This window comes from Artemia franciscana, chromosome 8 (assembly GCF_032884065.1).
Source record: "Artemia franciscana chromosome 8, ASM3288406v1, whole genome shotgun sequence".
Lineage (NCBI taxonomy): Eukaryota > Metazoa > Arthropoda > Branchiopoda > Anostraca > Artemiidae > Artemia > Artemia franciscana.
The window spans coordinates 23,000,158-23,026,650 of NC_088870.1; the positions used below are offsets into that span (position 1 = coordinate 23,000,158).

Below are 26,493 nucleotides of genomic sequence, written 5' to 3' on the forward strand. Positions count from 1 at the left end.
TTTAAAAAGATTTGGTAATATCATGCAAACTTGATAATATCATGTAAAGTTTTGATAATATTTGACAAGATGTTGATAATCTTAACAATAGCACGTATGATTTTGATAGCACTGCGTTAAGTTTCGTTAATAGGTCACATGATTTTGATAGCATCATGTTAGATTCTGGTAATAGCAGTCACGTTTTGATTGTTGCTTAAGATATTTCATCATCAGTCGAGATTTTGATAATGTAATATGTATGTATGTATGTATTTACTTCCCATCAAAAGAAACAGATTGAGTATAAGATAAAAAAGCAAAAAAACACTTCAAAAGAATACACAAACACAACAAAAGAGGATATCTAACTACAATAAACAAAACCTATTGCCTCAAGATAATTGCCTAAGAACAAGTAACATTATTAGAGTAATATCTGGGGATCTGGGCTATGATCGTTTCATTAGGGTCGATAATCCCATACCGACTTATCACAATACGGTTACTTGTCCATGATGGAAGCCGTAAGAGGTATTCCGCGTATTTATAATATGTAGAGCGAAATTCTTTCTTATCTTCCTTTTGGAATATCCTCCAAAAGGGACTTAAATACAGATAATGGGGTAGTGCCATTGCATTGTACAGATGGGCCAAAATCCGCCGATCAAACTGACGCTTATAAACTACAATATACGCTAAACACGCTAACGCTAAAGAGATCCATTTCTGCTGATGACTCTGCAAAAGATGACGCGTTTCAAGCACAGACCGACCAATAAGGATCCCCAAATAAACTATGTGTTCGGCAAGCCGAACAGCAGCACCATCCAGCCTAACATCAATAGCAAACCCTTGCTTAGCATTAAACAACATCACATCTGATTTCTCTTCATTAAACAGAAGGCCTACTTTTCCATATTCTACTTGAAACTGGATAAAATTCACCTCTAAACCGCGAAGGAAGCGGCTCAGGTTAAGTACATCGACTACATAGCTTATTAACGATAAATCAATCCCTCTCAGAATGTATGTCAGATTTGAGTTAGATTGCGGTTTGACAATGATGTTGTTAAATGCGGTAGATGATGTCAATGCACCCTGCCTTACACCCTTTTTAACGGAAAGCACCGGGTTATTTGTCAGGTTCAGTGTTGTCGGTAGCTTAAGCTCAGATTTCAAATTTTAATACATATCATATAAAGGGTTCAACATTCATGGGTCAACACCTGCTAGGCCCATATCTAAAATAATCTGCTCATGAATTGATGAATCGAATGCCCTTCTTTCCGTAGTGAAAGATGTTCAAAATATCTGACGGGATTTTGACAATATCATTCAAGAGTTTGGTAATACTTGGCAAAATTTTGATTATCGTGATTATAGCGGACACGGTTTCATATTACTATTTTAAATTTGGATAATAGCGGACATAATTTGATGACACCACTCTAGATTGTGATAATATCAGACACGTTTTGATAGTACAATATAATACTTTTGTAATGCCAGGTAAGATTTTTATAATAGCATAGCATGCACGATTTTGTTAATATCTTGTATGATTTTGATAATGCCACTTTAGGTTTCGATAATGCAATAGACGGTTTTTTCAAAAAAATTTAATGCACAATTTCAAGGTTCTCGGCAGAAATATATGGCAGTAGCCCGGATAAAGGTTCTCCCATGGGTAAGCCATTCTTTTGCTGATAAAAAGAATCACGAAACTGAAAATATACAGAAAACTTGTTACAAATTTTAATTTGTAATATTATTACCAATTTTAATTTTGCTGTTTTTTCTTTCGTCTTTTGGTTATTTGATTTCATTTATTAATTGGGCTACTGTGCACAGGTCACTTGATCTTCTAGTAGTTTATTCCATTATTCTAGTATGTCTTCTACTGTGTTTTCTAGTATGGTCTTCAAGTAGGTCTTCTAGTACGTTTATTTCATTACTTTTGTAAATTGTTGAAGATAAAGGCATCAATTAATAAAAAAAAGGCATGGCAGTAGTGATGTCTTTATCTCCAGCGCTAGCGACTAATAGCCCTTGATTGTCGAGTGGTGATTAGGATTTCAATCGACAAATTTTCCTTTAAACTATCCTTTTTTATAAAGCAAGAGGTGTAAAACAAAAATTGTCAAGGAGCACCCCGTTTTTTCTATCCACATTTAAAAAGTTTTGAAGAATAGGAAAGATCATTCTGTGTGTTAAGATTAGAATATTGGAAGACACAGTAATGACAGCAGTACAGTCTGGGTCTGGAACATGAGCGCTTTGAAAGACTGGGAAGAATCGATGAATATCTTCAATATTAATTGTCCAAGGTATTCGTTTGACTGACCGTATATCAAACAATAAGCAATACAAAAATGGATTTTGACCCTACTCGAAGGACTATAATGAACGAAAAGTTAAGATGGTTAGGCTGTGTAGTACGGATGAAGGATGAAAGATTTATCACAGATCGTGTTTTTTGGCTATCCACCTGGGCCCAAAAGAAAAGCATTTGTCGTTCTTGATTGGAGTGAGAAGAGGTCTTACGGAAGGCTTTAAATGAAATTGAAATTCACAGTAAAGAGTGAAGCTTTGAATGAACTGGGATAGAGAAGGAGCGTAAGCAGCTGTGTTGGCCTCGGGCAACTTGGTGATGCAGTGAGTTGCTAGAAATAGTAGTACTAGAGACTGACAGCACCAAAAAAACTCTTGAGACAAAGACAGCAGCATTTTCAGTCTCAACCGAAATGGGTAACAACTAATCGGCTGCTTTGGCCGTCTTTGAAAAGTTCTTGTAAAGGGCATTCCTCGATATGACAATGATATTCGACCACTTTTCTTAGGCATTTATCATGTTCAGTAATAAGCTCAGATGGATTCAACAAGTGAAACCTTCAAACTACACATTTATTCATTGTAAATCAATATTATCAAAAAAAAAGAGAAACGCTCACCTTTTTCAAAATAAGGTTTTACCTAGATTATACAAGAAAAGAATTTGACTAACAAAAATTTAATTGTTATTCACTAAAAAGATCTTTGCCAGTAATAGCATTCAATTTATTTCTTTGTGCCTCATCCATAGAGATATTCTTGGCAACAAAAGTTGCCAGCTCTTCAGCTTCTTCATAGCCAATTTGCGTCACATAGTTTATTGTAGCCTAAAAAAAGAAAATATTTACGACAAAAAAATATATTCAACGATTTAAGTGTTTGGGGCATAGTAATTCCAATAAATACAACAACAAAACTATGGAAATTATAAAAACCAGGTAAAATTTTTGAATCCATCATGCAAAATGGAGTAACTTTTCCAAGCCAGTCAATAAAAAATCAACAATCCAAAGCACCCGAATTTTAGAATAAAAACATAAAAAATATCATTCAAAAAGTATGGGCAAGGGGTAAATTATCATTATGTATTCAAAATCGGCATAAGAGGTTCCATTTAAAACACACACTTTAGCTCTTGAAACAAATATGAGCAGGGTAAATTGAATGAGGCGTGGATCCAGTTCTTTGGTTTAGGAGGGTGGGAGTGAATCCTTCTACAGAACAGTAAATGTCTGAGGTGGACCATTAAACCAAAAGAAGATATTTATTAAGACATGAAAAGACGCTTGACATGAAGACGCTTCTTAAATTTTCGTATGTTGGAATATAAGTACAGTGATACACTACAGGATTTGTTGCACGTTTATTTACAAAATAAAATTGAGCTCTAGAGCCACTGTTTACAAAACGAGTAATAACTTTGTCAGTCTTGACATACATTTAGCGATGGACATTTGAAAGAGCAGAGTCGCTGAGCCTGGCTTGTTCCTTTTGTGTCCGTAACCAATTTTTAAATCTTTGCCGGGTTGAAAAGCTCTGTTCGGCAGATGCAGCACTCACTGGGAGCAAGATAAGGATATGAAGCAGCTTGTTAACACAATTATATACATTCTTTGACAGCTTTTTCAAGCGAAAAGGGAAGGAAACGTCCATCTCTCTGGACTCGAAGCCACCTACTCCTCCTCACCTCTGTATCAGCTAATATATGGGTTGTTCTTGTAGCTGGTACAGCTGCTGACCATACAGTATATTATGTATGTACAAGAAATATCCGTAACTGCGGCATTCAACGATTCGTATGTGGCATCCAAACTTTATGAAGTCTAAAAAGAGAGTTAGCCGAAACGATTTCAGGGTCTCTTTTCGTAATTCATTTTTCAAATCGTTGGTGACAAAATTGACCATGGTATAAAACAGCGCGCCCATAATATTCTAATGGAGAAGAGTAAGGTGGATTTTTTATGTTTATTAGTTCAAAAAGCTTTTTCCAAAAAATAAGGTTTTCAAAGAAAAGTAAAAAGCACCATTAAACCAAAAGTGAGTAAAAATAAAGTTAAACAATCTTCAGGGCATAAAACTACCCCAGGTCGCTATAAATAAATAAAAGAAGCCCAAAATGAACAGAAATTACAATAAATAACCGAGTCAAACTCAAGACGACCAGAGCATAACTTACACACTACTGAAAAAAAAAGAATGTGGATTGACAGTTTAATATACATATGCTGATATTTATTCCTTAAAGTCTTAATAATTTTTATTTGTTAAAGTCAAAAAAGTGAAAACATTTAAAATGTATTTTGTTTTCAAAAAATTAAAAAATTATGTTCTGGTCTTTGAGAAGGCACAGGGGTTGTCAGCCCTATTCATGTTAATTTCTGCTCTTTTTTAGCTTGACTCCGTTGTTTATTGTAATTTCTACGGGTTTCTTTTTTTCATTGAAGATGATTTGTGGTGGTTTTACGCTTTGAAGATTATTTGACTTTCTTTCTACTCATTTTTTGGTTTAATGAAGCTCTTTACTTTTCTTTGAAAAACTTGTTTTGTGGAAAATGGTCCTTTTATTCAATTTCTGTTCGTTTTTTATTGACATAGTTTTTTTCATGGAAAAAGAAATGAGAATCTATAAATGAAAAGAAATGAAATGAAATAAAATAAAATATCATTTCTATATAAAAGAAATGAGAATCTTTAATGAGAATCTATAGTTTGACATACTATTTTTATGTTGAAGCAAATTTTTAAGCAATTTTTAAAACTACATACACTCTTTCGAAAATCTGGACACAAACTGTATTGTTTATTTTATAGTTTATTTTGTATTGTATAATTTAGTTTCATACCTCCTCGAGTTACCTGAAAAATAAAACCATGGCCTTTCCAAAAAATTATATCTATACCCCTTGAAAATCTACACTTACACTCTTTTTGATTTGGTTAAACTCTAGGAGCAGAAGTAGTAACAGTAGTAGCCCAGAAAGCTTCAACTTGCATAGACAGCCAGCATATTGGAAACCAGCAACCACAAAGTGCCTTTTGGTTTAGTTTTAAAGCAGGACTTAATTTTACAGCATAATGTTCAAATTGCATAACTGGGGAAGGGTCAAACTGCCATATATTCTTGGAGACGTAGTTAGTGAACCGTTCAACCATGCAGAACAAAATGACTATCTTAAAATTTGATTGGATGTCTTTCAAAAATTAATGGGCTTTGAGGAGGCTGCTTGCCCTCCAGTCACTTTTGACTCTTAAAAAGGGCACTAGAACTTTTAATTTTCATTCAAATTAACTACTTAAAAAGTTTCAAACTTAAAAAGTTTCAATGATATTGCTAGCTGTGATAGAGCGGCGCCACCTATGATATTGTTTATATGTCCTTTTAAAAACCTGCATGCAGTGACTCTTTTAATTTAACTGAAACTCCCCTTAAACCTTCACTAAAATTTTCACCTTAATACCCTTAGTGTCATTAGTTACATAAATCGTAGTAGCTGTATTAATAGTATAAACCAGCGGTTCCCAAAGTTGACTGGGCTGCGACACATCTAACAAAGTTTCCAATCTTGGGACCCACCTTTTTGTTGTCTTAGAGAAAACAGGTAGTAATTGGTATAATTTACATCTAGATGAGTCTACCGAGTTGCAAGACCTACCTTAACTGCTTTTTTGTGCGTTATATATGGCAGAGCGACATGCATGAAGATATCTTTTTCTAACAGCCAATACGTTGCAGAACCGCTGAGGTAATTTTTAATTACCCAGATTTCCGTACAAAAGAAAAAGCTTTACACTGAAAAACTAAGTCGCTATATGCACTGATGGTCCGTGGGCTATGTGCGGGAAAAATAGCAGTGGGGTTACGAGAGTTCTTATGTAAAATTCGAGTGCTTTGTGGACTCATTGTAGACTTCGTAGAGAAACCCTGGTTTCCAAAGCATTGCCTGATGATTTCAAAATAGTACTTAATACAGCTATGAAAATTGTAATTTAAATTTAAAAAAAAAACCTTACAAGCCCGCCTATTTCAAAACCTGAGTGATGAGATAGAGACCTGTGATACATCCCTTCTGCATACAGAAGTTCGCTGGTTATCCAGGGGAAAAGCACTGACAAGATTAGTAGAACTACTTAATGAAGTTACAATTTACTTGGAAGGAAAAATTGAATATATTAATAGTCTACTGAACGACGAAATCATTCTCAAGCTCAGTTATTTGGCGGATATTTTTCGAAATTCAACGAAATCAATTTGTATTTGCAAGGTTCAAATTAATCAGACATTTTTTCAGTTCACGATGAAATTCGAGCGTTCGTGAAAAACCTTCTGCTGTGGAAAAGTTGCGGAAAAGATGAACGTACTGTCAAAAATTTCCAGTCTTGTATTACTGTTAAAAAAAAAAATAATTTGACGACTATTTTGGGGAAGAGATGAAAAAGTTTGATGCTTTGAGTTGGATATGTAACCCATATATAGACGACTTATCAACTAACATGTCAACAAAAAAAACGGAAGAACTCACTGATTTATCAGAAGATTCGTCACTGAAAAAAAAAGTTTTAATCGTAAACAGTTGGAAAACTCTGGCTCTCAGTTACTAATAACCATTCTTGCCTGTTTGAAGAATCTATGAAAGTTCTCCTCCTCTTCACTTTGTCATATCTATGGGGGCTGAATTTTCGGCGATGGTTTACATTAAAACTCAGTACAGAAACAAATTGAATATATCAAACTCACCGCGAATGAAAGTAATTAAAGCTCTGGTTGATTCTGAAACTGTAATAAAGACAATTCTGAAACATATACGTTCTTCCCATTGAAATAAATTCGTAAAAAAAAAACTTACAGGTGTGGTTATGTAAGTCATTAAAGAAATGTTTAAGTCATGTTTCTTATTTAACGGTTTTTCATTCATATTAGTAATACTTGCATTACTTTTTTTTATCTCAATTAGAAAAAATAAGTTCCACTACTCGCCACTCCAGAATCTAAACATTATCAATATTGATGCTCGCGACCACGACGCACACAATGGTCGCGACACACTAATAGGTCGCGACCCATAGTTTGAGAACCCCTGGTATACATATGGTACCTTCAAGCTATTTAAATTCTGTCAAAAATTTACCCTGAAAGGTCTAACTTAATTATGTAAGCCGTTCTTAAGATAGTGCTGTGACAACTTTTCAATAATCTACATGCTCATACTTCGTTTTAATTAAGTTTAACATCCACCTAAATATTCCTTGAAAGCTTTACCTTAATGCCCTTAGCTTGAACAGTAGCAATAGTTGTAGTTGCAGTAGTAGGATCAGTAGTAGTATGCGCATAGCACCTTTGCTTTTCTTTACTATCCCCTTCAATACACGCTGAAAGTTTCAACTTAATGAGAGTAGCGTTTCTATTTAGTTCAACCAAGTTTCAATATTCCCCAAATTTTTCGCCTTAATACACCTAGCTTTAATAGCAGTAGTAGTAGTAGTACCAGTAGAAATAGTAGCACCAGTAGTAGTAGTAGCAGTAGATATAATAGTAGCAGTAGTAGGATCAGTAGCAGCATGCACATAGCACCTTAGCTTTTCTTTAATGTCTCCTTCAACACACTCTGAAAGTTTCAACTTAAAGAGCATAGTGTTTCGATTTAGTGCAATAAAGTTTCAATGTTCCTCAAATTTTTCACCTTAATACACCTAGCTTTAATAGTAGTAGTAATAATAGTATTTCCAGTAGAAATAATAGCAGCAGTAGTAGTAGTAGCAGTAGATATAACAGTATCAGTAGTAGTAGCTTCAATAGCAGTAGTATTAGTAGCAATAACACTAATTGTAGTCACAGCAGTAGTATTCGTATTAGTAGTACTAGTAGTAGTATTAATAGCACTAGTGCTGGTAGCAGCAGTAGCATTAACATAATGCATTTGGTCAATCGGACATCCCTTGCATCAAGTTCTGGAACTTTCAAGTTAATACAATTAGCCGTTGCTATAAAATTACCAATATATGCTTTTGATAACCTGTAAATTCATATACTTCCAGAAGTTTTCATCTTAATGCTCTTAGCTTTACAAGTACTTACAATAGAACAATCTACAAGTACTTACAATAGAAGGAAAGTACTTTATAAGTACTATTTGAAGACTACTCCAATAGTCTACTACTATTGGAGTAGTAGTAGAAGTAGTAGTAATAGTAGAAATAGTAGTTGTAGTAGTAATTCAAGTAGTAGAAGCAGTAAACGTAGCAGTGATTTTGCCTTTTGTTCAATTCATCTTCCTCTTAAAGCACTCTCTGAAAGTTCCAACTGAATACCCAAAATCCATTCCTGAAATACCCCTTTTTGACAATATGCATGCACATAGTGTCTTTTGATTTAGTTAAAAATTTCCCCTCATTATTCTCTAAAATCTAAACCTTCATGCTTAGCCTTAATAGGGCTGGCATCATAATAGTAGTGGTGGTAGCAGGAAAAGTAGCGGCAGGAGTAGCGCTATATTAGTAGTAGTAGTAGTATTAAAAACATTGTATAGTAACAGTAATATTAAAAACAGTAGTAGCATATAAGTGTTGAATTTTGGTCAGTTAAATATCCCCCTCATGACACAATGAAAGTTTCATCTTGATAAGTTAAACCGTTCCAAAAATATTCTTGGTATGCTCTATAGACCCCCTTTTGACGCCCTTTCCCTTAATATTGTTAGCCTTATACGTAGTTTCAATTTAAGTAGTAGTTGCTGTAGTTTAGTAGCAGTAGTAGTAGATGTAGCAATAAAAGTAGCAGTGGTAGTGGTATTAGCAGTAGCATACACATATTACCTTTTGGTAATATGTAGTAATACATATTACCAAATTTGGTACATCGTAGTAATACAAGGCACTGAAGAGCGCAACGACTTCTTTTTTTTAATCCTATTGCGTTTCTGATAGAGGAACATTTGAAATTTTTGAGAGAGGGAGATTCAAAGCATTGTTATGGCAGAGGCACCCTAACAGATTCGTTACTTCTTTTTCAGCTACTGTTCCACGGCCAGTCGGGGCCATCACTGCACAACTGTCAGTGCGAATTCCTACAAAGTCGAGTAGACTCAGACCCACTTCCTTTAACAGATGCATAACTAACTGACGATTCCCTTTCCCATTAACAGTTAGTTCTTGGTCTGTGGTGGAATTTTCAAATATACTGTCATGAACACCTACAAATCCAACAGAATCTTCTCGTCTTTAGTTCTCAGAGCTATCACAAAGAGATAAGCTAAATTATTAGACTTATCTCATCGAAAATCATACTGTAACACCTGGTTTTCTTTTCCACGACACTCAGTCAGTTGATTCTGGGACGTTGTACTTATGTAGGCAGCATTCATACCCCTGTTTTCAAATACCCTTTTAGCCCATCACCCCCGGTGTTCACACGATAACGCAAAAGTACTCTGAGGTTTTCCTCGTTTGACAGGGCAGTGTCGTCAGTGCAAACGTCTACATTATCCCTGTAATCTCTGATTGGAATATTCTGTCGACCGAGAAAACAGAACAGACTCTACTATAGATTTCAGCCAAACTCCATTTTCATTCACCTGTTTCAAACTCTGCTCATTTCCTCCTTATTCGCAGATTCACAGGGTATATTATAGACCTTAGTAAAGGACTTCCTGGCTTCAACAACATTGTCATGGTATTTGGAAGCATCATGCAATGCAAGGTCACCGGCTTTCCTCGTTAACTTTGCGAACTTGGTTTAAGGCTGAGTTCCAAACTTTTGAAGAGCATTATATCTTTTGAGTCCCCAACAGTTCAAGTAACAAACAGAACACAAAAAGTCCTTTAAGGAAGTATGTATATTCAAACCGGTAAAAAGTTTACATGAGGTAAAAAATAGCTACTTATGGGTTTCCAAGATTTTTCCGACAATTGTATGAATTACACGAATATATCTTCTAACGTCATATTCAGGAAAAGATTCTTGGGTGGGAGTACAAAAGACAAGATAATCTCAGCAGTTTTCAATTTGAACTGGAAAAAATGGACTAAAGTACATGTACTACTGACAACTTAGCCCCTGGCAAACTTCAATAAACAAGTAAGACAATTTCAAAGGAAATTAGATAATTAATATGATTAATTTGCAATGTTATAGGACAAAAACTGACATTTCTCCGTAGGTAATAATTAATAAGCATTTTCTGTTTTCAAAATAGTTTAAAAGTCAAAATCCAGTCTGCTAAAAGGAAGCAAACTGCTAACAGAATTCTACGTTCTTTGGTACCTGAAAAGATAAGTATGCAGTACTTTAGGGTAGACTAAAAAATGACAAATCATCAATCGCTAGGTGACATTGGTGTTTTTTTTTTTTTTTTTTTTTTTTTTTTTTTTTTTTTTTTTTTTTTTTTTTTTTTTTTTTTCTTTTTTTTTCAGCACAAGCAACCTCAGCAATAAGTTTAACATTCTCTTTGATTATAGCGCTTTAAGAACTTACCAATGCATGAGAAGCATGGGCGTTATCTTTACATGCTCCAAGAAACGCTCGTAAAGCTTCTCCTTTTGGAAAGCCAGATACTTTAGTAGCACCATCTCTATCTAATTTTTCTATGACTTTGCATGCTCTTTGAAATCCATCCAGTCTCAAGAAAATCATCAAAAGGTTCCCAAGCGGCTCTCCACTCCAACTGATTATAAAATAAATAATTAGAACTCACTTTGGGTCTGGTGCCAAGGTTGTGGGGGTCAAAGCGCATACACTAGCAGTAAAAGAAACAAAACATTTAAGATGCTAAATGGAAAACAACCCTATGTGCAGTAATTAGTTTCTAGTATAGGCGGAATTCAACCCGCTCTATGACATTTCCTACTACATATAATGCTCTCTTGAATGTTTAAGAATATATAGATGGGTGGGTATTTCAATAATCTGTTATAGATATTCCAAACAGGCTGCATATTCCGCCTATCCAAGAAATTACCATCGGCAAGTGCCCACATCAAAAGATCTGATTTTTCATTAAAAGAAAAAGCAATAATTATAATTAATGGTATCATTTGTTATAAGAAATTAGCATAATAAATGAAAAATAATTAAAAAACAATCTGCAGTTAACCCAATTTTTTAAAAAGGTAGTTCATCTTTACTTTGGGAATATTTTTTTGAAGCTATAAAGTTATAAGAATTTAAACATCTAATGAATGCCATGCCTTTAATTCACTCAGAAAAAAAATTATTGCATACAATACACGGAATAAAGGGAATTCGAATAGACAAAAACTTCGATTATAACAAAACCAAGAAAAACACTTTTACTACTCCTCTGACTTTCTCACAATCAGAATATTGATCTTTCTAGATTAGAAAGAAAACTTAAACAGAGAAATCACAGTAAAATTAAATTAAATTAAAAATGATAATTAATTTCAAAACAAATTAAGATTAAAATTTCCTTGCTTTTTTTGCTTATAGTTTGATTTTTTTTTATTATTATTATTTATTTTTTTTATGACGATGCCTAAGGTCTAACCTAGTAGGAACTCTTAAAACTTGCTGATAAAATATTTAGAAATTGAATCCGTCTTAGTAACAGATTTTAAAGTAGACTTTGCATAAAGCCATTCTAGTTCTTTTATTTAGTACAATCCTACTCAACTCTAAATAGAATTCCTGCTCACGTAGTCCTATTCAACTCCAAATCACATAAAAGAGAGTTGGAAATAATAGACCATTAGGATATTATTTTTCCCAGAATACGAATATTTGTAGTTTACGAATCCGTATTTCCATTTGTAGACTTTCAAAGCAAATAACAGTAAACTTGAAGCTTGATTTTTTTCAAGTTCACTTAATCACGGCCTTAAATCTTGGTTCTACTCAATATAAATGATAATTATTGTATTCTTGTCTATTTCTGTACTGGTTTCACTATTATGCTGACATTTTAAATTCGCTTTATCACCTGGATACCCGTTCAACCATGTATAATGAATTGTTTATTTAAAATTTGAAGAACTAGTTTTGTCTAACCCATCTATGGTATGCATTGAACATGCGTTGTTTTTTGCCTTCAAGGAACTATAACACACCCATGAGGCAAAAATAATTTATATATATATATATATAGTCCCCTCCCCCGAAATCTTAAATTTTTAGAAATTTCTCTGCACTTCTTAGATGGTCTATTATGGACTATTAGATGGTCTATTAATTACAAATCCGTATTTCCATTTGTAGACTTTCAAAGCAAATAACAGTAAACTTGAAGCTTGACGCAAAAAGGAACTCGGTGGCTCATGAAAAAAAATCTTTTAAAAAGGATAAAGTGATGTAGAAGAGACAACTATTTTCGTTCTTATTTAAACTTTCACCTCCAAGAAAAAAATGTAGGCCGAAGTGCAAGTAATACTAAGTGATCTGCAGTCCCCTCCTCCGAAATCTTAAATTTTTAGAAATTTCTTAGCACTTCTTAGATGGTCTATTATGGTCTATTAGATGGTCTATTAATTATGTGTCATTTTAATATGGTAAATGATATATACCAGTTTTCAGTTGGGAATAACTCTCACCCAGTAATTTTTCACCCGACGAACTCTCACCCTCTTCCGATTTTATTATCAGTTTGTTCCGATTTTATTATCAGTTTGTAAATCTCCGGTAATTTATTCGTAATGTATTCGTAACTGCACTCTTCGTAATAAATAATTTCTGAAGACTTATTGAGGATTTCTAAGGATATTGTCCTGTGGACTTTTATCTGTATTTTTTATTCTTATTCCTACACTAAGGACGGTTAAGGGGAGACCTGGACCAAAATATTTGAATTGTATTTTCCGTTTTTTCACTATCTCTAAGTATACTATTTTTTCTTCGTAGCAACTTATCGTTTCGATATTATTCTTTTTTTCTTCGTAACGACTTTTCGTTGCGTACTCTTCCTCGTTAGGAATTCTTCGCATTTGTAGTCAGGAAGAAGATTGTCATTCTTGAAAATTGCAACTAATGTGGCTGTAGACCGGATAACAATGACAGTCTCTAGAAAACAGCGTAGACTTCAACAGCTCTAAGCTAATAAACGAAGGGAAACGAAGGATCGAGACTAAGTCGGATAAAAGTAAAAAATATAAATGAACCTTGCCGTCGAGCATGAACCTCAACTCAAGGTTCTATCTTGAAGTCTTAGAAACAGCGGACGCAAGTGACAAAACAAACACTCGCCGCCGAAAGTTTTTAGACGGAAACGGTTTGGTTTCTTTGGTGCATCGAATAAAGGGCACTTTCTTAAATTTTTGCCTATTTTCTTGTGACCATTGATAGTGGCGTCAGTCGAGTCAGTTCATAGAAATTATAAGGGGGAGGGAATAAATGCATTTTTCACAGTCTATAGGGGAAAAATAAATCTTTGTGGGGGGGCAAGTGCCCTGCCTTCTTTTCTGATCCTACTTTACTCTTTTCCAATCGAGTACCAATATCGATGTTCGGGGTCCGATAGCAATACCTTTTGTCTACAGGATTCCAATCCTTGAGTTAAGACAAACTAATCCATTTGTTTGAAGTTCACTAGCATTGCAAATTTACTATTTTTCTTGCATCCTTATTTCTTTGCATTTATTTTGTTTCTTGTTTGCCATTATTCATTCATGTAAACGTTATATTAGATTCTTTTACGACTTATTTTAAAAAAATGTGAGTCGCTCTACCTGGGTAGATCGATGCGCTGGATTTAGGATCTTTTGTCCGAGAGGGCGAGGGTTCGAATCCTAGTGTACCCAATTATTTAGTTTGGGACGGGGGTCTGTGGCGTGACTCTGTAAGCTCAGCCAGAGTCGACCCAGCTCTGAATGAGTACCTGGAAAATCTGGGGAAGGTAAACAGGAAGGGTGTGCGAAAGCACAGGATCGTTAGCCCCCCGCCCCCCGTTGCACTTCCTAGCCGAAGTGCCAAGAAACGGAGATCAGCACCGCCGGTAGGGACTGTAAAATCCAATGCCGGTTTCTTTATCTTTTTTTTATAGATTTTGAGATTTTATTTTATAAAATGATTTTATTTTATTTTGAGATTTAGATTTTATAGATTTTTATAGTCCAAATTAAGGTCAGCTGTAATTTGTTAAAAATCTGGATTTTTGTAGGAACTACAAAGAAAGCTAAGGAAGCAAAGGTAAGAAAAGTAAAAACATAAGTAAAGCAACTTAAAAAGCAAAAGTAAAATAGAACAAAGTTTATTCAATGTGTCCTATTCCTTGTTGTCAAAAGCTGTAATATAAACCAAAAAATTAGAAAGGGACAATTAAATATTTGTAAATATTATTTCCTTTCAAGTTTCTACAGTTAGCTTTAGGATTTTGCTGGGTTATTCTTGACGGCTTCAATTTCTTTTCCTTTTTTTCTCTCTCTCAGACGAACATATTTTTTCATTCCAATTAGTTTTTCGTATTTTTTTAATCGGTATATCGAAAATAATTTCTTCATAAACATGGCAAATACAGACAAAGAAAGTGAAAAGTCATAACAACCTAAAATCGTCAAAAGTTGTGGAAAAATATGAACCATGCATTCCATCACAATCCTATTTTTAGAACAGTTCTAAGCTAAAATTTGAATTCCCATAATGACAACAATTCTGCATCGAACAGTGGTAAATCAAACAAGATTTCTGCGTTGCGCCAAACGATCCGACTTGAAAAATCGGCTACGTAAGACTTCTTACCTACGTTTCCCCAAATTACCACATTTGAGGACTCTGCACAACGGCCAAAATGCACGTGGTCGAAAAATGTCTAACAGACATAAATGTCCCCTATTCTAACAGAAACCATAATCAAATAAGAAATAAAAAAAAATAATACTTAGACGGAGATCTTTGGTTTTCAGCGTTAAACATTGACTCCAAATTATTCCAAATATCTGTTGCAGTCTTCAAAATTCTTTGACGCAGTTCATTCTCAGATTCTGTCACACTCTCTGTTACCGGTTTAACGTTCTTAGCCAGTGAGGAGAGGATTTGGTATGCCAGTTTTTCTCTTTGCGTTTTCTCATATAACCTTGCATCTGACCAGATTTGAGGAATATGTTCTATAGCTCCGTGAATATCTATCGATGTAATTATGTCCTGAGAAATATTAATTCTCAGTTAATGTCTATAAATCTAAAGTTTTCTTGAATTAATTAATTAATTAATCAAATTTAGTTAATCCAAATCTAAATTAATTAATATATTTATTAATTGATTAATTTCAATTGATTAATTCAATAATTAATTAAGTTAAACGTTCCTAGCCAATGAGGAGAGAACCTGATAAGCCTGTTTTTCTCGTTACAATTTCTGATATGACCTTCCACCTGACCAGACTTGAGGAATATTTCTACCGTTCCGTATTTTATACCTATAAAAGTAATTATATCCTGAAAATATTGTCAATAACATTTATCAATTGAACATTATTTTTTAATATGATTAAAAAATATTTGATCATTTTTCCCAACACAAAAAAAAGCATGTTAGAGGAGGGTAAAAATAAGGTCTTCAAATTTTCACACAATATGTTTTTTTATATTCAAATTAGAAAAAAAAGGTTTTGTACAATCCATATCGTTTAGCTAAAAAAGTGAAGCTTTGTTTCGAAATATAGGATATAAAACCGTAATGGGTACTCTTTGAAATAGCGAAACTGGAATAATGTTTGTCATTGGCAGTTTCTCTAAGTTTTAAAACTTATTATTTCTATTGTGATACACTACTTAATAAAGCATGATTAATGCATATTTACTCCTTGTCTTGCCTCATTTTGCATCACTTAGACCTTGGCTCGAGCTAGTTTCACTTTTGTGTTCCCTTACAAAAATACATAAAAATAGATAAAATAAAAAAAGAGAGCCATTGATGGCACATAATGTACCGAATCGATATTTCATTTCCAGGGTCTTTTTATGGGGACAGGTAGCAAGCCTTTCGCCCAATCTTGAGGCAAAAGTAATACCCATTCCGCATTCCGTATTCAATCCGAGGAGAGCATTAATCCACTGTGCACCAACATAGCTTAAATACATGAGATATTTATGCAAATACCGTGTCTATCATGCCGTCACATTTCCAGATATATAGGTATACTTAGATACAAAGGTTTGTATTTTGTGCTTCCAAGGCTATTTGAAAAGAAAAATAAAGTTTCTACTTTAAATAGTTTAGCTAAAAATCACTGAATAGATAGACATATAGAAAGAAATATTTCATTTCTTAATTTATAACCTTCTTAAGTTGTTTTATATTATCTTTTTCTTTATATCATTTGAAGGCATTGAGATTAATATCGCCGTTTGTTTTTTCGTTGTTTTATTTTTGGGAGGAAGGGGAGTGTGGGCTCTGAAATGCATTTTTTTACGAAGTGCAGCCATTCATAGGGCACTAATGTCACCTTGTAATACCTTAAGCAACATTTACGAGCCACTTAGTTTGTAAATTATTTACAGTGTGCCATAAGTCAGATCTTGCAAATATTGCTACTGAGAAAAAAAATATCTGATTTCGAGCCAGAGTAATGTCATATATCATTCTTTCATGTAGAAAGAAAGGTGGCCAGAGGATTTTTCTAGAAGGTGCAGAACAGGATAGGTAATTTTCAGGCCAAAATTGTGCCATGGTTTAAGTAGGCCTCCTTGGAGATCTGGGACTCATAAAGGATTCCATAGAAGTAAAGACAGTAAAACATCTACGTTGCATTCTAACCCATCTGGATTAGAATACTTCGTTCTTCTTCAATCTTAAAAAAATAATAAAAATAACCAAAAAAATGTTGTAAATTTCTCATATTGGTGCAGAAAAAATACAAAATTTCAGTATTTCAGGGAGAATGAAAAGGTTAAAAAAAGGCCTCATCCCCGGGGTAGACACATCTTTAATTGCCAGTTATAAGTTTTATCAAAAAAGGGGGCGAGGTAAAAAAAAAAATATATTATGGAATTTCTGGAATTTAGGAATTTCTGATATTTTCTAGGATTTAGGGGGAAGGTGTGAACATATACTAAATCATAAAAAAAAATATAATCAGACAGCAAGGCAGTTATTTAGCCACAGTTTTTGTAATTTTCTTAAGCTTAAAAAAGAGTGTGAGATTTTGTATGCTTCTTAATTTAACTATTAAATTTCTTACAGATTTAAAAGTTTAAACAACAAATAAATACTACCAAAACTGACTTCGAATAATCTATATACACCGTAATAAATATATCTAATACTAGCCATGTTAGTAATAAGAAAAATTTGTTCCTAAACAACGTAATAGTAACTATTCCCTTCACCGAAACTGAAAATTTAACGTTTAAAGTTGCTCTACATAAAAAAAAAGTAGCAGATCTTGACCTCCTAACAAGACCTTAATTATACATTTTACGACAGACTGAGCCAAAGTCACCAATTGTCGAGGTGTAAAAGTAAATTGAGAGTCCATGCCCCAAGAGTCACAATCGATTCTGTTTGTATTTGCCCATCCCCGAAGTTGAATAATTAAAGTGTAAGCAAGTATGCATTAGTAACAGCAAAATACGAAATACCATATTTCAGAAAAACAATTACTTTCCATTTTGAGAGAACAGGGCTAAATTATTTGACGTCTAAGTCTGTGTGAAATTAATCTGTTTTGGAGGATACTATAAATACGAAATTAGTGTTTTTACTGAGGTCTGGCGTTGCTTCTACCTAATTTGCAAATGTTGAAAATTCAATGGTAATGACGAGTGTCAATTCCACAATAAAAATATTTAGACATTTTTTAATGGCTGTTCCATTCCACTATCTTATGAAAAATAAACTCCATTTCTTTCTGCGTCTGAATACGAACAAAGAGTGTGGTCTTCACGGTTATTTATTGCAGGTGATCCTCTAATTTATCCCCCGATATCAAGTCTTTCGATTTTACCATCCTCCTTCCCACTAGAAAGAGTCCACCCCTGGCAATTTCCAGCCAATGTTCCCCTGATATTATTCCAAAAGATTCTTGTCATTCGAAAAATTACGGCCAAACAACACACTTTTTTTGCGTTTTCAACCCCTCCCCTAGGAAACTCATACGAGCCACGTCCTAATCCAGCTCTTTTTCGAGTCTTGTTACTGTAACGAAAGTATATTTATAGACTCGAATATCTTTTTCAACCAGGATTTCCGGTAGCACTCATGTTCTTCATATACACTAAAGCTTGGACATTCAAATAAAACTATAATTTCGAGAAAAATATTTGATAACAGCTTCTACTAACCTCCATTACACTTAATTCTGGGTTGTAAATGTGCGGCACAAAGGAATGGTAAAATTCCATGAGATTATCAATCGTCTCCGTCTTTGCTACCAATTGAAAATAGTATCGACTGTAGAAAACAAAATAATTAATTACGAAGAAGTTTTCTAGCATTTTAGTTCAGTCAAAGCACGTTAAGTTCATTTCATGACACCTTATAGTACTAGTGGACTAACAAAAAAGTCATGACACCTAAAAAAAACTTAATAAATTGAAAAAAAAAAATAACCCAACCGAATAAGCCATAAATTATGTGTTCTTTCCAAATAAAAAAAAGGGAAAAAAGAAAAAAAATACGCCTGACGTTCTCGCTTTAAGAGGGTTATAACAATAATAATTAATAATTTTTTGAAGATAATAAACATTAACTTTTCATTACTTCTTAACTGTTTTGGGGAATAATTTTATAATATAGGCCCGGGATCGTAGCATTATTAAAAAAAATTCGGTTTTTATGGTCTCCTATTTAAACAAAATGATGTAATTCGTAAAAACTAATTAAATTAAGCCAAACCTACTATTTAATTAAGATTAAAGCTTCAATTCTAATGTGCTACCAGACATTTTCAATAAAGCGTTAATCCACCAGAGGTCAACATACTGGCAACAAGTCATCTGTTTCAGTAGCCTTCCAGAACATATCAAAGGTTTTGTGTAAATTTGAATAATCTTATCTCATCCTAATCCTCTCAGTTAGTTGTGGGCTATTTAGTCAAGCTATTCTACGTCCATCTAGACATGTAGACAAAGAAAGAGTTACCTATTGTATAATACCGAACTATATTATTTGGCTATGATCATTAGAGGCAGTGTTGTTTTACCAATTGTTATTCTATTCATCAAATTTGAATCTGTCAACACACTCAAATTTCTAGCTTGAAGATTTTAACTGTTTATTCAACTACCTAGATATGAACACACTCACAGAAGCTCACTTGCTTTTATATAGATACAAGCAAAGAAACTTTTCTCTTTTGTTTTTTATAAATCCTTTTTTATTCAAAGTGAAATGAAGTCCTCTTGATAATATAAAGTGGAATCAAAACCTTCGTTCATAAACAACTTCTTTTGGCACATTAATACCAAGATTTACACATAAAACCACCTTTAATTCATTTATCCCAAAATACCAAGCAAATCTTCCTCCCTTTTTAAAAGCCATTTACAGTAAAATTTTACTCTAGTTTCAGCTAGTGTTAATTTAAACCAATTCGACTTTTAATAGAGTTTCCTAATTGGCTGAAAAATCTTACGAAAAAAAATCAAACTTGGTCAGATTAGCAAGATTGGCTCACTCTCGCAACAATCTTTAACTTGAGCAGCCTACCTCCATAGCACCATGGGCGACATACCAATCTCCAAAATATTTTCTCTTACTCTTAAAATATAATGTGCAAAATTATAAACATGTCTTGAGTACTTAGTATTTCTCCAATAACACAAAAAAGGAAATTTGGGATAGAAAGTGAGATGGCAGATTTAATCTATTTTTACTTTACTTATTCAAGAGGAGTGGGAAGCGTAAAGACATAGACTCGTAAGAAATAGTAATAGCTAACCATACACACTGGGGAATACAGAAAGAGATCTCTCACTCTGGCTGAGATCGGTCCAAGTACCCCCCCCCCCCTAACAGTATCAGCAACATTCACCAAGAAGCTTATAGCGAGTAAGACTTATTGAACATTTTTCTAAGCTGGTCATCTGCCATACGAATGCTTTCCACTACCGGTTATTCCCAAAGAGCTATCTTTTAATTCTCTAAAAGGATATTTCAGTCCTTTTAGATACAAAATAATTATTATTACGCTAGATAATTTCGTGAACCTTATGACAAAAGAAGACACAACTTACTAATAAATAGATTCTCTTAATGCACCTCCGATGAATTTTCCACCGCCATGCTTTATAAGGAGAGAATGTATCCTATGCGCTAATGGCAAGTCAGCATGTTTTTCATGACATATTTCCATTGCTTTGAAAAAAAAATTCACATCATTCATGTCAACAGGATTAATTTCCGTCAGTCCCTCCAAATATTGAACAATTTCTGGCAGTAATGTGCTACCGCTTACTCCTAAAACCAAAGAAAATTTATAAATAACTTTACGTCTTTATTTTCTTGTAGACTTGCTTTCCCTACAGATTTAACTCAGGCTATCAAATGTGCGACAAAAGATACAGCTGGGGAAGGGGGGGGGGAGGTCCAAATCCTATTGATCATGTTCATATACTTAAAGACAACAAAGAAAAAAGTATAAGATTGTTAAAGTTGAAGTTAAGAACTGATCTTTTAAAGTAACTTTTGTATTTATTTTTTTTAGACCTCTTTTTTTCTTATAAACTAATTTCCAAGGAGCATTCTAGCTCAGGTTTTCATAGGTTCAACTATAAAGCCCTGTTGAAGAAGGGGTGGGCAAATTCTATAGTCCAGCTGTCGTTCACAATCACATGTTCATGAAGAGCCAAGTCAGGAGTATTTTACTGGTAATATTCAAGTTGTTTTTTTAGTAATCTTAAAAAAAAAACTTTATGATTTTTTTTTGTTCAAGTTTCTTTTTACCTTTAATACCTACTAGTGACAAAAAATCCGTGATTACTTATTTAGAGTTTGTCATCTGTTAGTACTATTATGTCAGACAAAGGAAGACCAAATGGCCGTGAATAACAATATAAACAATTAAAAATAGCAACCACATTTTTCTTTTGTAATACCAAAATGAGTCCATCAAAGTAGGAAAATTTTATATTTTTATAAGTTATTAGGGAAAAGTTACTACGAAACAAAAGTAGGGGAGAAGGAGGATTTCTCTGCCCAAACACCCATGCTAATTATGATTCAGTCTTATGTTGTAAAAAATTTAAGACGTTAGCCTCAGTAATAGTAGACTTAATAAATATGAAAAATTACAAACATACAAAAACATGTAGAATTTTATGCTCGTTCCGAATTCAGTTTGTAATTGCACAAAATTGTTAAGTAGCATTTTCTTTCTTTCTTTTTTCTTTTTCTATCTCATCATAATCTGTAACTATTGCTAAGCTTGACTAAGCTAGAACCCTAGCTTTAAAAGTGACTTTTGCTGGAATACTTCCCAAGTTATACGTAATATTTTTTAACATTCCATTCTAGTGATCAAGTCACCATTCAAGTCAAACTGCTCATTTGACTACAATATTGTTAACAAATCGATTTACATAAGTTGGGTCCAAAAAAGAATTTACAAGCGGCATAATAAGTTTTCGCCACTTAAAATGTCGGTCCAGGAATGACAGTCTGGATTAATTTCCTAATTTCAATAAATTGTAAAATTCTAAAGCAGCGGTAAAATTTTTAGAGCATTTGAGAGGTCAAAGCGTTATTATTTAGTTGTTTAATTTTGAGCAATATTTCAAACACGAGTTTTGCAATCTATCGTAATCTGTTTAAAATAGTTAAAGTCTATGGACTTGTATCGTAAATTTATCTAAGCCCATCTCTGCATTACCATCAAAGCCATGCAAAGTTTGACATTCTTTATCGTTTCTTTTTGCTGGGAAAATTGTAGGCTATCAGTTTTGTAAGGCTGTTTTTAGTGCTGAAACATATCTTACGTCTAGCATAATGTATATTCAATAGATGATAAAAAGATGCCAAACAAGGTTCAATCCCAAGACTTCTGAATTCAGTGAGTGCAGATAAGGAACGGCTAAGACTTATTCGAAACAACGACACTTTGCTTAAAGCACTCAGCATAGCGTTCAGGGTTCCTAAATTTGGTGCTACTCCGTCTTCAACCATGTTTCGCAGAACTTCCTAAAATGAAACAAACCATGTTAGACGAATTTTTTTTAGTACTCGATAAACCTAATAGCAGGTCATGTTAATTCAAAAGTGGCTAAGGAAAACAACATTAGAGCTATTGAATGAATGCATGTACTTTATAACCCATCAAAAATACAAGGCATGGTGATGGAGTATAACAAAGAAAGAAAAAGAAAAAAAGACGCACACAAAAACAGGATTAAACACGTACAAGCTACCAAAACGAATAAACCAGACACTTCGAAAAAGTAAACTACTCCAAGGGTTGCAAACTTCCTTAATTCAATCATACAAATAAATACATTATAAAATGATAATAAAACAACAAAAAATAAGCAAACTAGGATTAAAACAAAAAACCCTTTCAAGGGTGGTCCAACAGACATTCTAAAAGCTTGGAAAAAAGTTTATCTGCAGCACCAAGAAGATCAGGAAAGCTGCATTTCTTCCGCAATCTACCACTCCAAGCCCAAAGAGGAGTCTAAGGAGTCCAAAGCCCAAATAAGAAACTTCAAATATTTGAAATAGGCCCTCTTGATTTCTATTTGATCTGATTGGTTAATAATGTCCCAGAAAGGAACCAGGTATAGAAAATGAGGGAGAGAAACAGCATTATATACTTTCGCAAGGTGGTGTTTACCAAAATTAAACTGTAATCCAACTGCACCAGCAAACACATTACGTCTCTTGTGCATAATTCGGGCAATACGTAATGTCCAAGTTGACTTTAGGGATGTACCAATAGGTAATCCAAGGTACACAAGTTCCTGCAATGGTATGACATTAGAATCACCCAGGTTTACTCTAGCAGGGGTTTCAGAACGGTTAAAATTAAATAATAACACTTGATACTTAGCCGCATTTAAAAAAAAACTAATTTCATTATAATTCTTAGCAAACTCCCTAAAACTTTTCCCTAAACTAAGCAAAGATCTACTTAGGTTAAGAACGTCATCCGCATAACATAGAATAGACACACTAACACCATTCAATATGCAGCAAGGCCATAAATCACCTTGGGCTCTTAGCGTCGTAGTAATAAAATAGCAGGGGAAGACTAGTAAAATAGTAAGAATGACCCATTGTTTAATTCCAATATTCCCACGAAGTTCTGAAAGAAGGAGCGAGCGACGTACTCGGAGGTGTCTGTAAGGAATTATATAAGGAACTAATAAAGAAGTCGAACTACGTCAACAGATAGAGCCCTTTTCAATAACTCAAGAAAAGCCTGAGAATGAATTAGAGATCCAAAAGCATTACTAATGTCATATGCACCAATAGCCAAAGGGCTACCTGACCTGTCAGCATCCTTTAGTATTGTACATAAACTCCTTAAAGCGTAGTAGCAACCGAGAACCTGTTGAAACCCAAACTGAAAAGGAGGCATAACACACGTTCACAGGCACAACACGTTTTTGACAACGTTCAATAACCAATAACTCAAACATCTTCGGAAACAAACTAGAAACTGTAAGCAGTTTCCCTTTTTTCAAAATCGGAGTTACAACACCAAGATATAGGCAATCGGGCACAACTACTACTGTAAAAATTATCTGTAGCAGTAAAGTCATAATATAATGGTAATCGCTGGCAAACTCAAAATGGCGGGGACAAATCCTATCCAACCCACAAGGAAACTTTTTTATATTAATAACCAATTTAATTAAATTAACTCCATGATTACTTGCTTGCATGTAGCTCGACTGTGAAAGATGCCCAATTTATTCATCAGACTTTTTAGCCTGAAGACTATCAGGGGTTTTAAACTGGGTAGGAAATGTGCCATCCACTCAGACTCAGGTATTTCTAAAGCGCTAAAATCAGAACATCAACCGGGGCGAGACCTCCAAAGCAAATTTGGATCGTCAACAATTTTTGCTGCCAGATCAGCTTTAGTATTGGCAACATTAACGGACCGCTTTACAAAACATTCTTTTCGTATGAACACGGACGACATTTTCAACAGCGAATTTAGGCCTATCACACTCTTGGCATATACGCAACCATGCTTTAGCCTGGGAACGAGCACTAACTAAATTGGATTTCGAGACGAACCAAGTTTTTCCGTTTTCGCTCGAGACTTGGGAATAGATACAGCAGCCCAATTAACACATTTGATAGCAGGAATAATTTGTTCAAAATATAGATTAAGGTGTAAGCGAAGCTCGGGCTCGTCCATAACTGCGGAAGAAGATTGAAGGAGGTGGTAAGGAACTTTTATTTTAATCAAAATATCATGACGAGCTATCCGGGAAAAGCCCTAGGTCGGCAATATCTCCAGATTTTCTGATGAAACGTTGGGGGGCCCTTGGAGAACTAGATACTGGAATAATCACGACAATAGGAATGTGATCACTACACACAAATCACCAAAAACTGAAATTTCATGGAAAGGCTCGCTGGAGAACATAATCGATATTATGAAGTAGTATTAGCTACGGATATGAAGGTAAACTTTTGATTTTTCAGGAACACATTGAACACATTAGGCAATATCTTCATTACGATTTGAGCTCGAAGCAACGATCACTTGATAAATTACAGTTGAAAGCACCAATGATGAGACAAAGTGGAAATAAATGGTGCAGTAGTTCAGGAGGAGTCTCCAAGGATTTATGGGCCACTACAGAATATAGTATAGGGGGTATATCACTATTGCGATCCAAATCAGGGTTGTACAGTGACCCTTGTCTGAATTTAGTTAGTTTCTTTCATCATTCCTTTGATTCATCGTATAGGTGATGCATGCCAAAACTAGTTCAATACCCGCCAGGGCCTCAGAAGGGTCCCGAATCATAAACCTAGGAAGTGCTTTTTTCTCTTTCGAGCACTTAAGAAATAATTTTGCAATATCCAAGATATTATCCTTATCATTAAGGTACTTTACGCATGTATCATTACAGCCAATTTCTTTAAAAATGTTTACCCCTCAAGAATCGTTTCTTTAGAAAAAAAAACTCCACATTGCCTTTGACAAATTTACAGTTTTCACGCCAGCATACATGCTTCGGCTAGTAAAGTTCAGTATAGGACAATACAAAATTGCTCGGAAGCCATCAATATTGTCGTTGTATCAGTCTTAGACCAAGGTCACCAGGTTGGTCAATATATTTCTGAAACCGTTTTGAGAGTTTTTTTTCTACTGGCTGTTATAATAAACTCAAAAACACTGGTAAAAAAAAATACAAAAATGACCAGAGAAAAATATAATATTGAGTACGAATGATAGCTTGTAATGAGAATGACATCTTTGGTGGAGTACCCTGATGAACAAGTTTACGTGAATATAAAAAGAAGGAAAAAAAATTATCGGTTTCTGCATTTAAGTAAAAAAAGAAAAGCAAACCTGCAAACTATTGTTAGCAGGTATAGAGCAAATGTAATTCGTGTACAAGAAGATTAGAAGAAACCACGCCCTGTTCTCCTTTATTAGTAGAGATAAGACGATTAGTAAATACCACACCTTCCTCTCCTTTCTAACCAATAGCAACTCTATGATACCGAAAAAAAAAGCCTGAGAGCATTGATGCCAGCCCAGCTGACAGCAAGTTCTTTGGTCCTTTTAGTCCTCATCGTAATTCGTTTTTTATTATTATTATTATCATTATTATTGTAAGGAAATTAGCTGTGTAGGTAAGTTCTGCAAATGCAGTTTTTTTTTCCTGTTTGCAGGAATATTTATATATGTTCGTCATAAAAAATCACTTGATTTTAAATGGATCCAAACGGCTAAAGCAAAAGTCATGGGAAAATGTCTGAGGTAGTATTGCACGAAAATGAAGCGCAAACAATATCTGTGGCTAGAAGAAATGTAATAAAAAGCATCACAGCGAATCCCAAATGAAAATAATAGACAACGAAACCTGTGAATAGAAGAAAAGCGACAGGTATGATCATATCGAATCGTAAATGAAGTCTGCGGTTAGAGGAGAGGCAACAGTGAGAGTCACATCGGGTCCCATACAACATTTGGCCCAGGGGCTGTGGGGGTTAAGTTATTCCTTAATGGAGACATAAGTATTTGACTTTGTCGACTATTTTGAACAAGATACCTATTCTAAAACTTTGATCAGATGTCTTAGGAGGGATTCCAGCAATAAAGAAAAAGGAAGGAC

The 26,493-nt window shown here is 34.2% G+C and overlaps 1 protein-coding gene across 1 annotated transcript in view; it reads right to left on the minus strand.

The window, feature by feature from the left end:
• Nucleotides 1-2,867: 2,867 nt before the first annotated feature.
• The window catches only part of LOC136030153 (small ribosomal subunit protein mS39-like), a 136,211-nt gene continuing 112,585 nt past the window's right edge, over nucleotides 2,868-26,493 (minus strand). The window contains exons 8-13 of the mRNA XM_065708859.1: nucleotides 22,168-22,369; nucleotides 20,428-20,650; nucleotides 18,535-18,643; nucleotides 15,132-15,394; nucleotides 10,781-10,970; nucleotides 2,868-3,140 (exon numbers count right to left, since the gene is read on the minus strand). Coding sequence (XP_065564931.1) covers nucleotides 3,000-3,140; nucleotides 10,781-10,970; nucleotides 15,132-15,394; nucleotides 18,535-18,643; nucleotides 20,428-20,650; nucleotides 22,168-22,369 — 1,128 coding nt within the window. The 3' untranslated portion in view covers nucleotides 2,868-2,999. The remainder of the gene's footprint in view (nucleotides 3,141-10,780; nucleotides 10,971-15,131; nucleotides 15,395-18,534; nucleotides 18,644-20,427; nucleotides 20,651-22,167; nucleotides 22,370-26,493) is intronic.